At 34.8% G+C, this 16066-nt stretch overlaps 1 protein-coding gene across 2 annotated transcripts; it reads right to left on the reverse strand.

Moving 5' to 3' along the window:
- Positions 1-603: 603 nt before the first annotated feature.
- Positions 604-14363, reverse strand: LOC117343241 (retinol dehydrogenase 12-like). Of its 2 annotated transcripts, none has more exons than XM_033905579.1 (8): positions 14289-14363; positions 12951-13160; positions 12280-12448; positions 11927-12061; positions 9641-9799; positions 6122-6286; positions 5359-5622; positions 604-5009 (listed from the first exon to the last, which is right to left on the reverse strand). In XM_033905579.1, the coding sequence occupies exons 2-8, from the start codon at positions 13128-13130 to the stop codon at positions 4696-4698; spliced, it is 1386 nt and encodes a 461-aa protein (XP_033761470.1). In that variant the 5' UTR covers positions 13131-13160; positions 14289-14363; the 3' UTR covers positions 604-4695. The 2 variants fall into 2 exon arrangements, with proteins under 2 accessions (XP_033761470.1, XP_033761471.1); XM_033905580.1 differs by lacking the exon at positions 14289-14363 and adding an exon at positions 14181-14271.
- Positions 14364-16066: the final 1703 nt, after the last annotated feature.

Here is a 16066-nt window from a genome sequence, read left to right on the forward strand (position 1 = left end):
CCAACAGTGCCACTATATACTTGCTACAGAGAATACATACTACAATAATATAAGGGTTTTAATTTAGAGTCAGATGACCGTTAAAGCCCCTGGGCCTCTTGTTTTATATACCGATTAAATCAAGTTTAGATCCTTAAAGTGGTTATTATAAAATTCAACTAGAGTTTTTTTGTCATATTTCTGAAATATCCAGGTGAGCGATACAGGCCCTCTGAGCCTCTTGTCATTGTGTACATGTGAAGTTTGATAGAAAACCCTCAAGGAATAAAAAAAACTTCCAGAGCGCTGACAAACTTCAATGATACCTACGTACGAGACAGCCAGAGAGGAAATCCCCCCAGTTTCACAATAAATATCACAGCAAAGCAGTTCAACACTTAACATGCCTTTTAGGCCTGTAGATCCTAATTAGATTAACACTAATATAAGTTATTCATTACTGACAGTATGAGCCTGTAAATGGAACAGCTAAGAATGATTATGTTCTAAAACCCCCTAGTACAAATGTAATATTGCCCAACTGTAGAAGTGCTAGTGACTTGATCAATACTGCTTCTGAAATATTTCGGCATTCTCGGGTAATAAGGAGAAAATACACAGAGCTAACTATATACATTTTATTAAAATTTTGATAAAAAGTATATTACAAAATAGTACATTGCAATGACAACAAATACCATGACCAAAGCATGTGCTCACAAATTTGACCTTGACCTAATTAAGTTTCCCAGGTTTAACACAAATGTGACCTTGATCTATGTTAGTTTGCCACTTAAATTCCACATCTTTCCCAGTAATAGAGTAACACAATAAACGTCAGTGTTTTGATTAAGATACTGGCTTCAAATTACTCTAGTCGACCTAAGGTCATTTTTGGTTCTGTAACCTTGACTTGAATGGTGAACAAGGTCACAGAGAACCGACTACTGCCAGGTGTCAACAATAACAAAATATATCAAACCATTCATAACAAGGCATACCTAATTAACATACAAGTCTAAACCCACAACCAATCAGGAATGTCCTTACAAATCAGTGTAACCAATCAACAACCATCTTATGTAACAAAAAGTTGGTGAACAACTATTATAGAATATACTTTGTTAACCAATAATATCAGTCTATCTGCAAGAATCTCTGCCTACAACACACAAATCTACGTCTTCTCACAGACCAATGTCTAAACCAGTTACTTAATCAAAATGCTCTCAAAGTCTTTAAACCTGTTAAACTGACAAAAAACATTGTATCTTGACTAGAAAATCAGCTTTCAACATTGCATCAAGCAATAAAATTCTAGACCAAAAAAAAAGAAAAGAAATTGAATTGTTTGACATAACAAAATAATATAAGAAAATATACAGGCATACATGCCAAACCAAAATTTTGGCTTCCTTATAAGGTATTTCATCAAAGTGTATTAATCCAAACTCTTTGAAAAGTAAATTTACCAATAGCATTCACTTTGGTTTTTACAAAATACTGTCATATTATTTTCAACTTTTTAAGTAACAATGATTAGGACAGTATTGTATTTATCCTGTAATAAACACCGAAGAGACCCCCAACAGATATATTGTGACAGTTTATGGTGGGATTAATGCAAGCATATTAAATATTATTTGGGAGCATTTTCACTATTGAAGCATTTGCTTATTGCTGGATGACTATTGTAAGGATATTATATGTAGAATTTAAAAAGATTTTTATTTTGTTCATCACATACCGCCCATGTTTAATTTTCAGGCAGATCTATTGTTGTCACATCTAATGGTGTTTAGAACACATATAAATACTGTGCCTAGTGAGTAAAATGGGACTTAAAATTGTCCCCTAAAACAGGACAAAGAGTTACATATGAAAGTGAAAAGGTTGTGTTATTGCAAAAAAAAAAAAAAAAAGCATTATCAAAAGTTATTTAACAACCTTATAATAAAACCCTGTATGAAACATATACATGTATAACTTTGTAAATTAATTATTGAATACAAAAAATATTTTTCCAGGCAAAACAAAAAGGTAAAAAAAAATTGGTTTATCATTAAATGAGTATATCGTTTTGAACACAAGTGTACACATGTTATATAAATACAAGTGTATAGCAATAATTCATACAAAATAAAAGGTTGCTAATGAGAATATATTTCCATCAAATCTAACATTTACTGCCCAAACTTCTGTCATGGTAAGAATTAACTTGGTCGCTTTCATTTATGGCAGCTGGTCCAAATGTTTGGACCAGAATTGTTACAGGAGAAAGGACCGACCTGGTGGTCTTAGGCCTTGATGAACCTTGTAGTCATGTTGCTCTCAAGACTAGCCTCGACACACCTAGTGGTCTTATTATATTGCTCTCAGGCCAGGCCACTATGGGCCGTCAAGATTTATGCCCGAAATGTTTCATTTAAGATTTTGCAGGACCTGCTAATGAAAACACCCATTTGAAACAAATTGAAACACACAAAAAAATCTTTCCCTTTTTTCTATAGCAGTTGATCTTCAATAATTTAAGAGTGTTTTTGAGTCAATCAGTGAAATTTTGATTCAGCATTTAACTCATCAAAACCTCAACATCGATGTAGTCCAGTTTGACTTAACTAGAGGTAATGACATAGTTGGCCAGTCTCTTGGCTAGTTATGAAGTCTACAACGGTAAATAATTAGAATGGACATATACAAATAATACTAGTATGGTAAAGGACTGCACTGGTAAAATGAGTCTAACTCAGGAATTACCTGGGTAATTCAGTTTTGAAAGATCTAACCAACATAGCTTCAATTCATATTAAATTTATTTTAAATACATTTCCTTATAAGAATATCAAATATTATACATGAGAAGCTTTCGTAAACTCAATGTTAACATTGTTCATGTCAAAATTCTGCAACATCTACCTACATAAATTCTGATACCAGGTACCTCTTAAGTGTCTGGAACAAAATATCCAGATCAGAAAAGCAAAATATTCAGCAACATAAAAAACATAAATTCTGATGGCTGGTATCCTGTGTCTGGAACAAATTCTCCAGATCAAAATTATCAGACTTAAAGTTTTCAACTCGTGTTTACCAATGCAGTCCAGTGAAATGATACTTTGAAATATCAATCCATGAAATAGTGAATTGACAACATATATTGTTAATTAAACATTATGCATTGTAAAATAATGGTAGACTTTTAATAAAATACCATGTGTATAAAAAGTAAATTGATTTAAATATAAACAATACAAACAAAAAAGTGGAATATACTTGTGAATAGCATATAATGTATAAGACAAGCTTTTATGTAAATGCTTAGTGTATAAAAATGACTTGTGTATACTTCTACATCCATCAACTGCATGTGACTTGCAAAGTGAAAGCTGATGGCAATTGCGTAGCATACCAGTAATCTCATTAACAACCTTTGAAAAAATTAAATGTTGAAAGTTGATTGAAGTATCATCTTCCACATACTTTGAAAGTGCACCCAAATAGTTGTTGCTGTACAGATAAAACGTCAGTCACAACAACTCCACGGTACGACTGCACAGGCACTAAACAACATCATATATATATATAAATATCTGTATTTTTAAAACACTTGTAGCAAAAGTAAGTTTACATTACAAAATAAAACTGTATAAAAATTTGGTGTATTAGTTTACTACCAGCAGGTTTCAGGCCTGGTCCTATAAATGAAAATTAAGATATATCTTTTTAACATTCCGTTGGTATTTCGATTCACTAATTACAATATAATACTTAAGGTGTACCAATCCTTAACCATCTTGCATATTAACTCTAAGAAATAATTCAGCACTGACAAAAAAATGTTATCAGCTGATTAAAATTTTCAAAAAATGCATGAAATTTTACTTTTTCTTCTGATACAAGCTTCTATATTCAATTGAAATTCTGAAAGAAAAATGGCCGTAACCTACTTTCTGTAGACCAATGACAGTCAAAGAACAAGATAATCAGATATTTTGAAATTCTGTCCAGTGTAATAACATCAGGACGTCCATCCCCTTACAAGGCACTGGTCTCCTGACATTGCATTTCTTGGCTGAATATCTGTAATACAGGAGAAACTAAAAGGGTGCTTTCATTGAATCCTCATAAAAAAAATCTTTTAAAAACAAATCCTTTTTCCATCAGTAACATATTAAATGTTAAAATATCTAAATTGGACCAAAATTTAAGCATCTAAATATATATAGGCCGATCTAATATTTAGCACCATCTACAAAATTATTTTTTCTGTGAACAGAACTGAAAGGCTAAAACAATGAGATTCTTATTTCATGGTGTGACAATTCAATATGCAATCTATATATGTTTAATGTTAATTGCATGGAAAGGAAATGTAATGGCCTACAAAAGCAGGATTTGTCTACAAAAGCAGTCTCCATATACAAATGGACTGCCAAGCTGTGTCACATACCAATACAACATACACAGATTTTTATGTATTCAACGAACAACATTTCTTAAGTCCTTCAAATATTTCTAAGAAAACAGTTGTTAAATGTCACAGTTTTTGGGTGACTGTATCATGTATTGCACAATATCATAATGTACACATTCATCTCTTAGACCATTTCCTGTATTAAACTAGTAACATGTCACCTCTGCCATACCTAGGCCACAGTGATTTCCGCTGTGATAGCGGGAGTCGATTCCTCTATCTTCTTTCCTTCTTCTACAGACTCAATATCCTTTGTAGTCTCCACTGTCCTTTACTTCTTCTTTCTCTGAATCCTTCACTCCATCTTCGTTCTCAGAATCTTTCACTTCCTCCTTCTCTACATCCTTAACTTCCTCCTCTTTTTTGGCATCCTTTGGTTCTTCCTCTTTTTTGGTATCCTTTGGTTCTTCCTCTTTTCCGGTATCCTCGGGAGCTTCTTCTTTCCCAGAATCCTTCACTTCTTCCTTGGATTCTTCTGTCTTGCTCACTGTTGTCTCATCTGGTTTGTCATCTTCGTCAGCAAATTTAATTTCATCATCAGTTTTATCTTCAGATTCTAGAATCAGATATTGAATTTGAAATTTTGCAAAGATTTTGATATTGAATTTGAAAGTTTGCAGAGATTTTTTTTAATTTGTACCATCTTTAAAGATTCCTTCTGTCAACAAAATACAAATTTGACATAATTTGAAACATTTCAATTTCAAAGATCAAAGTTTTTATATTGATGTAGCAGAATAAGCTGTCAATGATCAAAGCCAACTTATATGAAGACAAAATGTTTTTATACTTTCTATACAATCAAACTGCCTCACTATTTTTGTATTTTTTTTTTTGTCAAAATCTGAAACAACACTTTATAATTTGTACTTATATTGTACTGTTGAGCTTCACCTATTACTCACCTTTTTTGTCCTCCTTTGCAACTTCAATGTCACCACTAGGACCAGCCGTCTCTTCAGGCACCACAGCTTTTTTCACCTTCTTGGACTTTTTTGGACTGGGTTTTGGCTCCTCAGGGGGAGGGGTGGGTGCATCAAGAGGTTCATAACCTTCTAAGTGGCAGTAACGGGCACTGAGCTCGTAGACAGCTGTCTGTAACTCCTTATTCCTAGACTCCTCTGATGAAACTATCTCCACCAGATCCTTGTAGTATTTACCAGTGACACCTGTAAATAGCATTTACCAGTGACACCTGTAATTAGCATTAACCAGTAACACATGTAATAAGCATTAACCAGTGACACATGTAAAAAGCATTAACCAGTGACACCTGTAATTAGCATTAACCAGTGACACCTGTAATTAGCATTAACTGTGACACCTGTAATTAGCATTAACCAGTGACATGTGTAATTAATATTGACCACTCACAAATGTAAATAGTTTTTACCAGTCGCACACCTGTCATTATAATTTACCAGTCACACCTGTAATTAATATTCACCAGTCAAACCTGTAATTTATATTCACCAGTCACACCTGTAATTAATATTCACCATTCACACCTGTAATTAATATTTACCAGTCACACCTGTAATTAATATTCACCAGTCACACCTGTAATTAATATTTACCAGTCACACCTGTACATACTTTTGGTCTGGATTTCTTGGAAATATTTTAGCATGCATGACAAAAACTTTTAAATGTTACTAAAAGTGGTACCTTTTAAATCCTCGTTTGCAACTACATCCACAATAGCTTTGGCACCATCGTCAATTGTTTTCACAGGCTTCATCACTGGACGTAGAATTGTACCCAGGATGTATCGCAGGAAAAACTTCTGACCTCCTCCTGCATGTCGACACAACTCTGTACTGGGTATGAAGCCTGAAATGAATCATTTTAAGTGATTTATGAGTAAAACAAACTTCTTTTTTTTTTGCACAGAACTTTTTCCAGACATCATTTGTTTTTAGGGCAGATTATCCAGATATACATTATGGCTATCCAGCGATATGCAAAGCACTACTTTGACCAAAACCATAAGGTTATTTTAACAGTTAATCTGTCAGAACCCAGGTCAATGTTTCAGCTAGGATTTGAAAAGGGCATTTTTGCGTTTGACGTCTTTTCGGGGCATATATTGTCTAGGTAGCTACCTTGTTTTTCATGGCAATTCAAGTACATGTACAGTACATGCATTACATATGGCCTGATTCATAAGACAATAGCAATCTGTTAAATTGTCATTTCTCTTCTTTTTTTTTATTTAGTTTATTTGTTAGCATCTTCTTTCTTCTCTTACTTCTTCAAATATTGTTTTAAATTATGATGGTAAAAAATATGACCAAATACTTGAACAAGAGGCCCAGGGGCCTTAACGGTCATCTGACTCTAAATTAAAGACCCTTATACTATTGTAGTATGCATTGTCTGTAGCAGGTTTAGTGGCACTGTTGGCCATGGTGGCCATCTTAGATTTCTGATTGACCCAATAAATAACAACACTTGGCCAGGACCATCTCAGGATCATTTCTGGCAAGTTAGAGCTGAAACCCACTGGTGGAATTTGAGAAGAAGTTTGAAATAGTTATTGTTCAGTATACCATGATTGTGTAATCATGTTACAAAATGGCCGCCGTTGCTGCCATGTCAAAGTTTTTACAATGCCGAAAAATAACAACACTTTGTTGACTCTCCTTCTTTAACATCCTCACCAATTTCCAGCTCAATGGCACCAGTGGAACTTGAGAAGAAGTTTAAAATGTGTTTTTCAAGATGGTTGAGATGGTTGCCATGGTTGCCATCTTGGATTTCTGACCGACCCGAGAAATAACAACACTTGGTCAGGACCATCTCAGGATCATTTCTAGTAAGTTAGAGCTGAATCCCACTGGTGGAAATTGAGAAGAAGTTTGAAATAGGTGTTGTTCAGAAGAACCATGATTGCGCAATCATGTTACAAAATGGCCGCCGTTGCTGCCATGTCAAAGTTTTTATGAGGCTGAAAAATAACAACACTTTGTTGGCTCTCCTTCCTTAACATCCTCACCAATTTCCAGCTCAATGGCACCAGTGGAACTGGAGAAGTTTAAAATGTGTTTTTCAAGATGGTTGCCATGGCGGCCATCTTGGATTTCTGACTAACCCGATAAATAACAACACTTGGTCAGGACCATCCAAGGATCATTTCAGGCAAGTTTCAGCTCAATCTCACCAGCTGAACTTGAGAAGAAGTTTCAAATGTGTTTTCAAAATGGCGGCTGTGGTGGCCATCTTGGATTTCAGACTGACTCGAAAAATTACAACACTTGGTCAAGACCATCTCTGGATCATTTTTGGTAAGTAAGTACTGAATCCCACTAGTGGAATTTGAGAAGTTTGAAATAGGTGTTGTTCAGGAAAACCATGATTGCGCAATCATGTTAAAAAATGGCCGCCGTTGCTTCCATGTCAAAGTTTTTACAAAGCCGAAAAATAAAAACACTTTGTTGGCTCTCCTTCTTTAACATCCTCACCAATTTCCAGCTCAATGGCACGAATTGAACTGGAGAAGAAGTTTAAAATGTGATTTTCAAGATGGTTGTCATGGCGACCATCTTGGATTTCTGACTGACCCGAAAAATAACAACACTTGGTCAGGACCATCTCAGGATCATTTCTGGTAAGTTAGAGCTGAATCCCAATGGTGGAATTTGAGAAGAAGTTTGAAATGTGAAAAGTTTACGCACGGCGCACGACGACGGACGAAGCATGATGACTATCTTTGGTTCCCTTCGGGTCAGATGACCTAAAAACGCAGTATGAATATGCTTGACTAGATCCATAAAATGACATTAGCATTCAAATATTAGGGCTTTTCACCAACTGGTTACAAGACCTATCGTTTTGTTCTGTTTAGTAGGGCTTTTCACCAACAAGTTTTGCTACCTTAATTCACATGAAAAGATACCTTTTATGTGGCCTTTATTCATTTATGAAATATAAGCATTGGGCATTAAAAGCAGTCAATCCAACAAGAAATTTGCGACATTTGCGTTTACAATGAACCACTTCCGGCGCCCCGCTAAACTTCATCAAATATAAAATCAACCATCATTGACGAAAATGGAAAATGATTTCATCTATTTAAATTTTTTTGGGAGACACCAAAAGGATTTTGCGTCGCGCTTGACAAAAATTTCCAAGATATAATATCATATGATCGATCGCCTATACGCCAAACACGTGGTCCTGGTCTTTTCAGTCGGTCAACAGCTGTTTACATAAGTAAAACAACATTTCCATCCATTATCATTTCTATGTCCATCTTCAAAAAGCCTCCGTGATTATAATTTAATTGAATTACCAACCGATCCTATCGACTCATCACTGTTAAATTAATCTAAACACCAGCTTGATCCCCAGCTGACCAGGGCAGTGTCCATCGGTACAGTACATACAGGTCTACAGGTTAGGGGACTCAAGACTTTTTCTGACAGGTTTGGGATGGGGCCTTTTTGTCTCATTTTGGGAAAAAAACTGGTGAATTGGGAAAGATTTTTCCAGGAGTAAACTGCAAATTTTGGGAATTTGACTTTAAATGAAATAATTGCAATTGGAAATGGGCTCATGAACGGCCCCAAAAAAGCCCTCAGAAAAAGCCCTGGGACTTATGTTATAGGTAAGTGTCCAATTAGTGACGGACTAACTGTATATTGCATGGATTCATAAAATCAGAACTGGAGTATATATACGCAGCAAAATTCAACATTGACACTAAAAACCCCAGCAGTACTCCAGGAAAAGAGGTGGGCAGGGGCGCATTTCTAATTTAGAATATGGAGGCAGGGCGCTGTGCCCTGGTAGCCGACCTAGCTGAAACACTGCATGTGTACTATATATAGAGTATCACCTGTGACTGATTTTTTGATGGTACAAAGATAGCCATTTCTACCAGGACAATGTCAATATGATCTGATATTTTATTCTTTATTACCAGGACAATGTCAATATGATCTGATATTTTATTCTTTATTCTAAGTGTCAAGTCTCCACTACATTTTCAAAATCTGATTTTGGCCTTTTGAATTGACAAAATTTAAATGCACAGACGCAATACATCGAAAACATTTCCAAAAATAAGCAGAAATTTGTTGGTCAGGCTATATTTAATCTTTATATAACAAGCTCCGTCACATTATTGATTTGTTTGATGATCGATCAGGAACTTGACATCCAACACTATTGATCATAACTTACCTGGACACAGTGTGTTGACCGTCACTCCGGTGTCCTTAAGACGTTCAGATAATTCGTATGTGGTAAGAATCATTGCACACTTGGAATTTTTGTAGCTAAGCTGGTTGTTGTAGGTCCCTTCTTTCTCCAGGAAAAAATTCTCCACGTCTAATGCATGCCCTAATCAGCAAAATGATATTATGATTAATGTACAGAAGTCACATTTTTCTTTTTTATCTGAACCTATGTAAGTTCTAAGCATCAATCTTCACAATTCTTCTGCTTTTAAAACTGCAAAGGCATACTATCTTGAAGTTAGATTTTTTTACTTATGCGATCATAATCTTCATCAAATAGTGTGGGGATCTTTTACGCAATTTATGCCTAGTACTGACAAGAATTTTCTTGTCAGTTTTTAAGGGACTACTTTGTCAACTACTAATGAATTTGACATTGGTCAAATAATAAAAATATATTACTCCTTATGAAAGATTATATAATCCATAGTACCAGGGTATCCATGGCCAGTTGACCCTTTGATTTTTGGCAATTGAAGTCAAATCACTACTCAGAAATCTGAAGGGTCAACACATGTGGAATAGACATGGTACTTTATTCCGAAGAGTCCAACTTGACTTAGAGAAGTCACGGGTCTACTGGATACCCTTAGTACAATATTCTGCAGCAGATGTCCGATGCAGTCATTTTTATTTCTTCAGAAAGCTGGTGATATATTTTAACATATGCCTGATCGCGAAATATCATTGCATGGTTACATTGTTATGACAACACACCCTCTTGTACAACAACTATGAATCAAAAGAAAGGATTAGTAACACATTGTTTGGTTCGTTAATTGTGTAGATATGAGCGGGAGAAAAGTTTTTTAACAAGTAAACAAACATGGATGAATTTTCTCTTTTAATCAGTAATTAAGGACTGTATCCTCCTCAAGCTCCTGTGTTTTAACGACTTTTAAGCCTCTTATACGAAGATAAATATATGAATTTCCGATCTAGAGGATCAGCATTTATTGTGAAATACAAAAATACACATCAAACCTCAGTCTTACACATACAGCAGATATATCAATCCTTAGTATGTGCTTACAAGATTCTTAATTTTGCAACTCTTGCTTGCATTTTAATGTTTCTTTCTTTCTATTTCTGCATTTGAAAAGATTAACATTTATTTGAAATACAAGAATTACACATCAATCCTCAGCATATCAATTAACACTTTCATTTTTCACGTTTTCTTTTTTAGCCACTGCTTTCAAGATTCTTAATTTTGCTGCTCTTTCTTATACTTTTATGAGTTTTTCTTCTTCTGCTTTCAAATCTTGTTTTTATTTTTTTCAAATTATGACTAACTTCAATTTGAAGATTTTCTGCCTTAGCAATTTCATCTAAATTCCTTTTTCGAAGTTTCTCTCTATAAACGCACCTTGGGGCAACAAGAGACAAAACATACATGTTTATACTTCGCTTTTATTTCAAACTTACCACACTCAACAAAGACACAAAATTAGACACCCCTCCTCCCCAAATAATTTCTCAACAGATTTGCCTCAGGATATTTTGCCAATTCGAATCCGCAAATTTCCTCGTTTCCTGAGAAGAATCACATCCCTGTTACATGTATTTTTATTTTGCATGCTATGAACTGCAAGTACATTTTACTTTTGTTTTAATTTTATATCACTATAGTACACAGCTATTGAATTGGATCAAATATGAATGGATAATTATGGCTTTAAATCTTATGCTTGTTATATATTACACTTTTAAATTCAAAGTGATAAGGTTCATTTTGGTGTGAAGTTCACTAATAATTATTATTGTATGGTGCTAACATGTTTTATCTATATAATTAATCATACAGGATATAACCTAATTCAGGGTAAGATTTCATTAGGAAATTTCTAGTACCTTTTAAGAATATGTCAGAAATTTCCAAATCGTAATTTACAGACTTGCTCCTCTTTGAAGGCTGGGATCTAGGAAAAATCGGTGCTTTTTATGTGAAGATTAGTGCTTTGACAATACCTTTTTGGTTTTATTATGGACGAACTTGATTCCGATATGCCGGTGACAAGACAGCAAAATTACTTGATTGTGCCCCAATATGTGTGCACAATTTCAGCACGTTTCGATTGGCGATGTGTTCAACCACAAGATTAGATTAAGGGAGAAGTTAAATAAAAATAAACATGTTTTGGTCTATGTTGGCCATATTGCAACTGATCCGCTTTACTTGAATGTATGTGCAAGTCGCAAGCTCAAAATGCCTTATATGCATACTTACTCCTTAATGGGGTCTTTGGGGGTGCAGCCGGATCATGGAGAGATGATGTCACATTGATGATACGACAATCTGCGTCGCCATCTGCTGCAGTTTTCTTCAGGTCGTCCAGTAACAGGTGGGTCAGTAGAAATGGTCCTAGAGGACAGTGAATAGTGAATACATTCGTCTACAATACATCTGTATACTTTGTTGAAAGTCGGAAGCTCAATACTGCCAGCTTCACGGACCTAAAATCTTTTCTTAGCTTTTGCATGTTTAAAAAGATAAATTTTGAATTGCTTTTTTATTTAACTAAATCACAACATGTTAAAACTTGAAACTACTACAAGCATAAGGAAATAAGAATGCCATACCAAGGTGGTTAGTTCCCATGGTGAGCTCAAAGTTATCTGCCGAGAATTGTCGGCGGTTGTCTTTGGACAGATGAACACCGGCATTGTTGACCAATACATGCAGCTTCTTCCCTGTGGCATGGAAGTCCTCCACAAACTTTCTGACAGATGTCAGGTCACTCAAGTCACACTGGAGGAGTTAACAGAACATTTTTACAGGTCAGTGTTATCAGACTTATATATCACATATTAAGGACATCTGGGTAACCTATACATCAAGGAGTATCATATGTGTCACTATAGGTAACATGTAAGTTACAATTTGTGATGCTAAGCCCATACTGCCTCTCTATAAAATAAGGTATACCATAGATAATTGTGACATCACAGGGCTTTCGATTGGGACAGATTTTTTTTCAATTTAAAAAGTCTATTAAGCATTTCTCATAAATCTGATGGATCAAAATATGTGTTAAAAAACATTTCCAATATTTCCAGAATGTCTATGGGTACTAACAAAATTTTGAGATTCCTTCACTCCGGACTCCAGGTAGATTTAAATCACAATTCATGTAATATGTCAAAATTTTATAAGAAATTGATAAACTTGTGTTGGTAACAGGTCACACTTGTGCCAGGTCCTCCTTTTGTGAATAACTGGTTACTCTAGTACAGCTGTGTACTATATATACCTGCATGAATGTGGCCAATGCATTCGGCGACCGTTTGAAGATCTTCTCAATGGCCGCCTTGGCACGTTCCTCACTGCGACAGGCTAGAATTACATCATTTCCTGCCTCACACAGCTGTTCTGCAGCACGGAATCCGATGCCAGAGTTTGCTCCTGTTATGATTATGACACGCCCTGTCATGATTTTGTAGTTATGTTGTCACAATTATGGCTGTTGGAGGAAAGGCATCATTATATATAATTATTAGTAGTTACAAAAGTGTTGGATCAGAATGTAAATAAGCAAATAAAACATACCTATTCATGTTTGTTAAGACATAGATAAATCTTACATCAGAGGAGCAGAATTGTTTATAGAAAATTAAACATAATAAACTGGCTTTCCGACTTTCATCTGTATTTGTATTAAATCCATTATAGTAGTGTTTTTTTCTGATTGAATTAATCAACGAGTACTTGTCGTTTTACCTCCGATTATGTATAATTGATCATGGTTTTAATTGACTACAACATGGAACTTTTCAAAATAGCTGAGATTCACAGCATACTTGAAAAGGACTTAAAAGAATAAAATTAATGATAAATCTACATCAAAACATGATAGATTGATATCCATCACATTTTCCACTATTTTTGTAAATGCATAATTCATTTTATATTTCATTATAAATATATGTTCATGACTCATCAGCAATCGATCGTTGATCATTAAAATTCGTGATGACCAATCATGAATTAATATAATAGTCTCCGTAATTTATCCCAACTAAATTATTTTTTTCTACTAACACTAGTAGCTCTATAATCATGCTTCGCTTCGGACACATTAGTCACAAATTAACACAGAACTGAACGAGTAATCAGTCAAATGACCAATACCATAAACCTATGATTATATATATCGATAAGTACAGCAAATTAACCATTTCACTAGGCCTACAGACTACTGTAACGTGATGGGCAATACTAACTGCATGGCCCCGCCCATCTGTTGATTTGGTGTTACAAGTGATTATGCCCAATACATCTATGCTATCAATGTGTCACTAACACAAATTTTAAATTACAAGGAATTATTCAGGAAATAAAATTATCGACGATGGGAATGAAACCGAGTAAATTACGCATTTTGTTTCGTCGTTCATGAACACGTAAAAAAAGCGAGACATCGGCCTAACATCTTGTGTGCAGCTGTAAAAGCTGTTGCAACATTTATAAATAGCTACCGTACCCGTCCTGTGCTCAGTTGACAAACAGAGCATGGAAAGACGGTCGCTGCTGATTATGATAATGCAATGAGCATGTGTTGTAATGCAATCATAATTTCATGCATCGTTACCTGAAGAAATTCTGCAGTTTTTTTTTTCTGCTCAGTTTTGGCGCGACACAGGAAGTGAAAACGTTGATGCCTGACCCTCGACGATTGTAGATCACTACGCCTACACATTGCTTTAATAATTTCAGATGTTATCTATAATTAACACTTCATATATTTTTTGATTTTATACGAAAAAATATTAAGAATTGTTATAAAAAATACTTGGTTCAGATTTAAACGTTATATGATACGGTGAAGTTGGAACTATATTTAGGGAACCAAGTGTCGTGATTAGACACTTCCGGGTTGAACGCGTCTATCGTTCACGTTATAGGAGTTACCTCCCTTCTTGCATTGTTCAATGAAAACTACAACAACTTGAGTGAATCATTTAATGTAATATTCAAAACATAGGTAAAAACTGACGATAACTATCGCCTGACGATAATACCCTCCTTTTCTCTAGTAATGAGACATTCTTAACGGGTTTTTTTTTCTAAAAGCATAAGATGGACGTAAACTAGACATCTATTTATTTGGAATTTATGTTCAATATATCTGTATGTAGTGATATAACTTGTTATGATATCGTTGATTTCCTTGTACAGCTAATATTTGCATAAATCAAGTCTCCAAGTAGTTTTATAGTAATCAGTGTTGAGAATGTTGTATGGTTTCATGATTTATTCGGAGTACTATGTACAAAAAATAACAATATAATTAAACTTGTTTCGGGAGCGCTTAGTCTTGTATGAATTGATTGTCTAATGTCCGTTGTGTTTATGTAACTTACAAAAGTGTACCCAGGCATATTAATAAATTGTCCTGACTGTATTTGCCTGCATTCAAAAGTGTACCCAGGCATATTAATAAATTGTCCTGACCGTATTTGCCTGCATTTAGTTTCTTTCAGTGGTCAGTGAAGTATTGGATAACATATCTGTTGATAGCATCCATCATCTGTCTTAAACTAATTCCATTTCATGCTATCATGAACATCTAAAAATGTATAATATACAAAACGCCATATAAAAGTAAATCCACTGCATATCATAAACAGCATTATATTCACATGCTAATGATTTATGTCTTAGTTTGATATTTTGTAATGTATTTTTTCGAGCTAGATAAGATATATTAATTACGTTTCGTATGGTATATGTAGTCATTCGTGGCATCTTGTCTGCGCAGAATGGATTGCAAAAGAAATACAAAACGCGATATCCTTGCCAATTTTTTTTTTTTTTTTTTCATTTTTTATTAGGTCACCAAGTGTCGTTTTAAAGTTTTACACGACGATATTCTGCGCGTGCGCTTCGTTGATGTTTTAGCTGATACATGTAACTAAACTATGGACCAATTGTCTAATAATAATAATATCATATTTAATTCATTTTGTGACTTTATTTAAGTTGCTAACCTGATGTTCTGATGACGTTTGTGAAGTTAAAGAATAACTGTCACGAACTCAGGTTACACACCGACCCATAGCGATGCTGCATGTGTGACCAGAGGTCATCTGGGACGCCTTTTCATGAATGTCAGAGTGATTTATCCTACTAGCCGGGATGACCCCAGGGCTTATGGAACTCGCAGTTTGACCCAGTGAATATCAAGGTCATTCATATTCAGCAACATGGAAAACTCTCTTCGCTGTAAGCCAAAAACAAACAAAAACCAACACAAGCACCGTTTTTACTTTCTAGTTTAACTTAAACATATTTTATTTGAAAAATTCAAAAAATGAATATTAATTGGACTCAAGTCAAATTACATAATTTAGGAACGTTCTCTTCCAT

This window comes from Pecten maximus, chromosome 15 (assembly GCF_902652985.1).
Source record: "Pecten maximus chromosome 15, xPecMax1.1, whole genome shotgun sequence".
Classification (NCBI taxonomy): domain Eukaryota; kingdom Metazoa; phylum Mollusca; class Bivalvia; order Pectinida; family Pectinidae; genus Pecten; species Pecten maximus.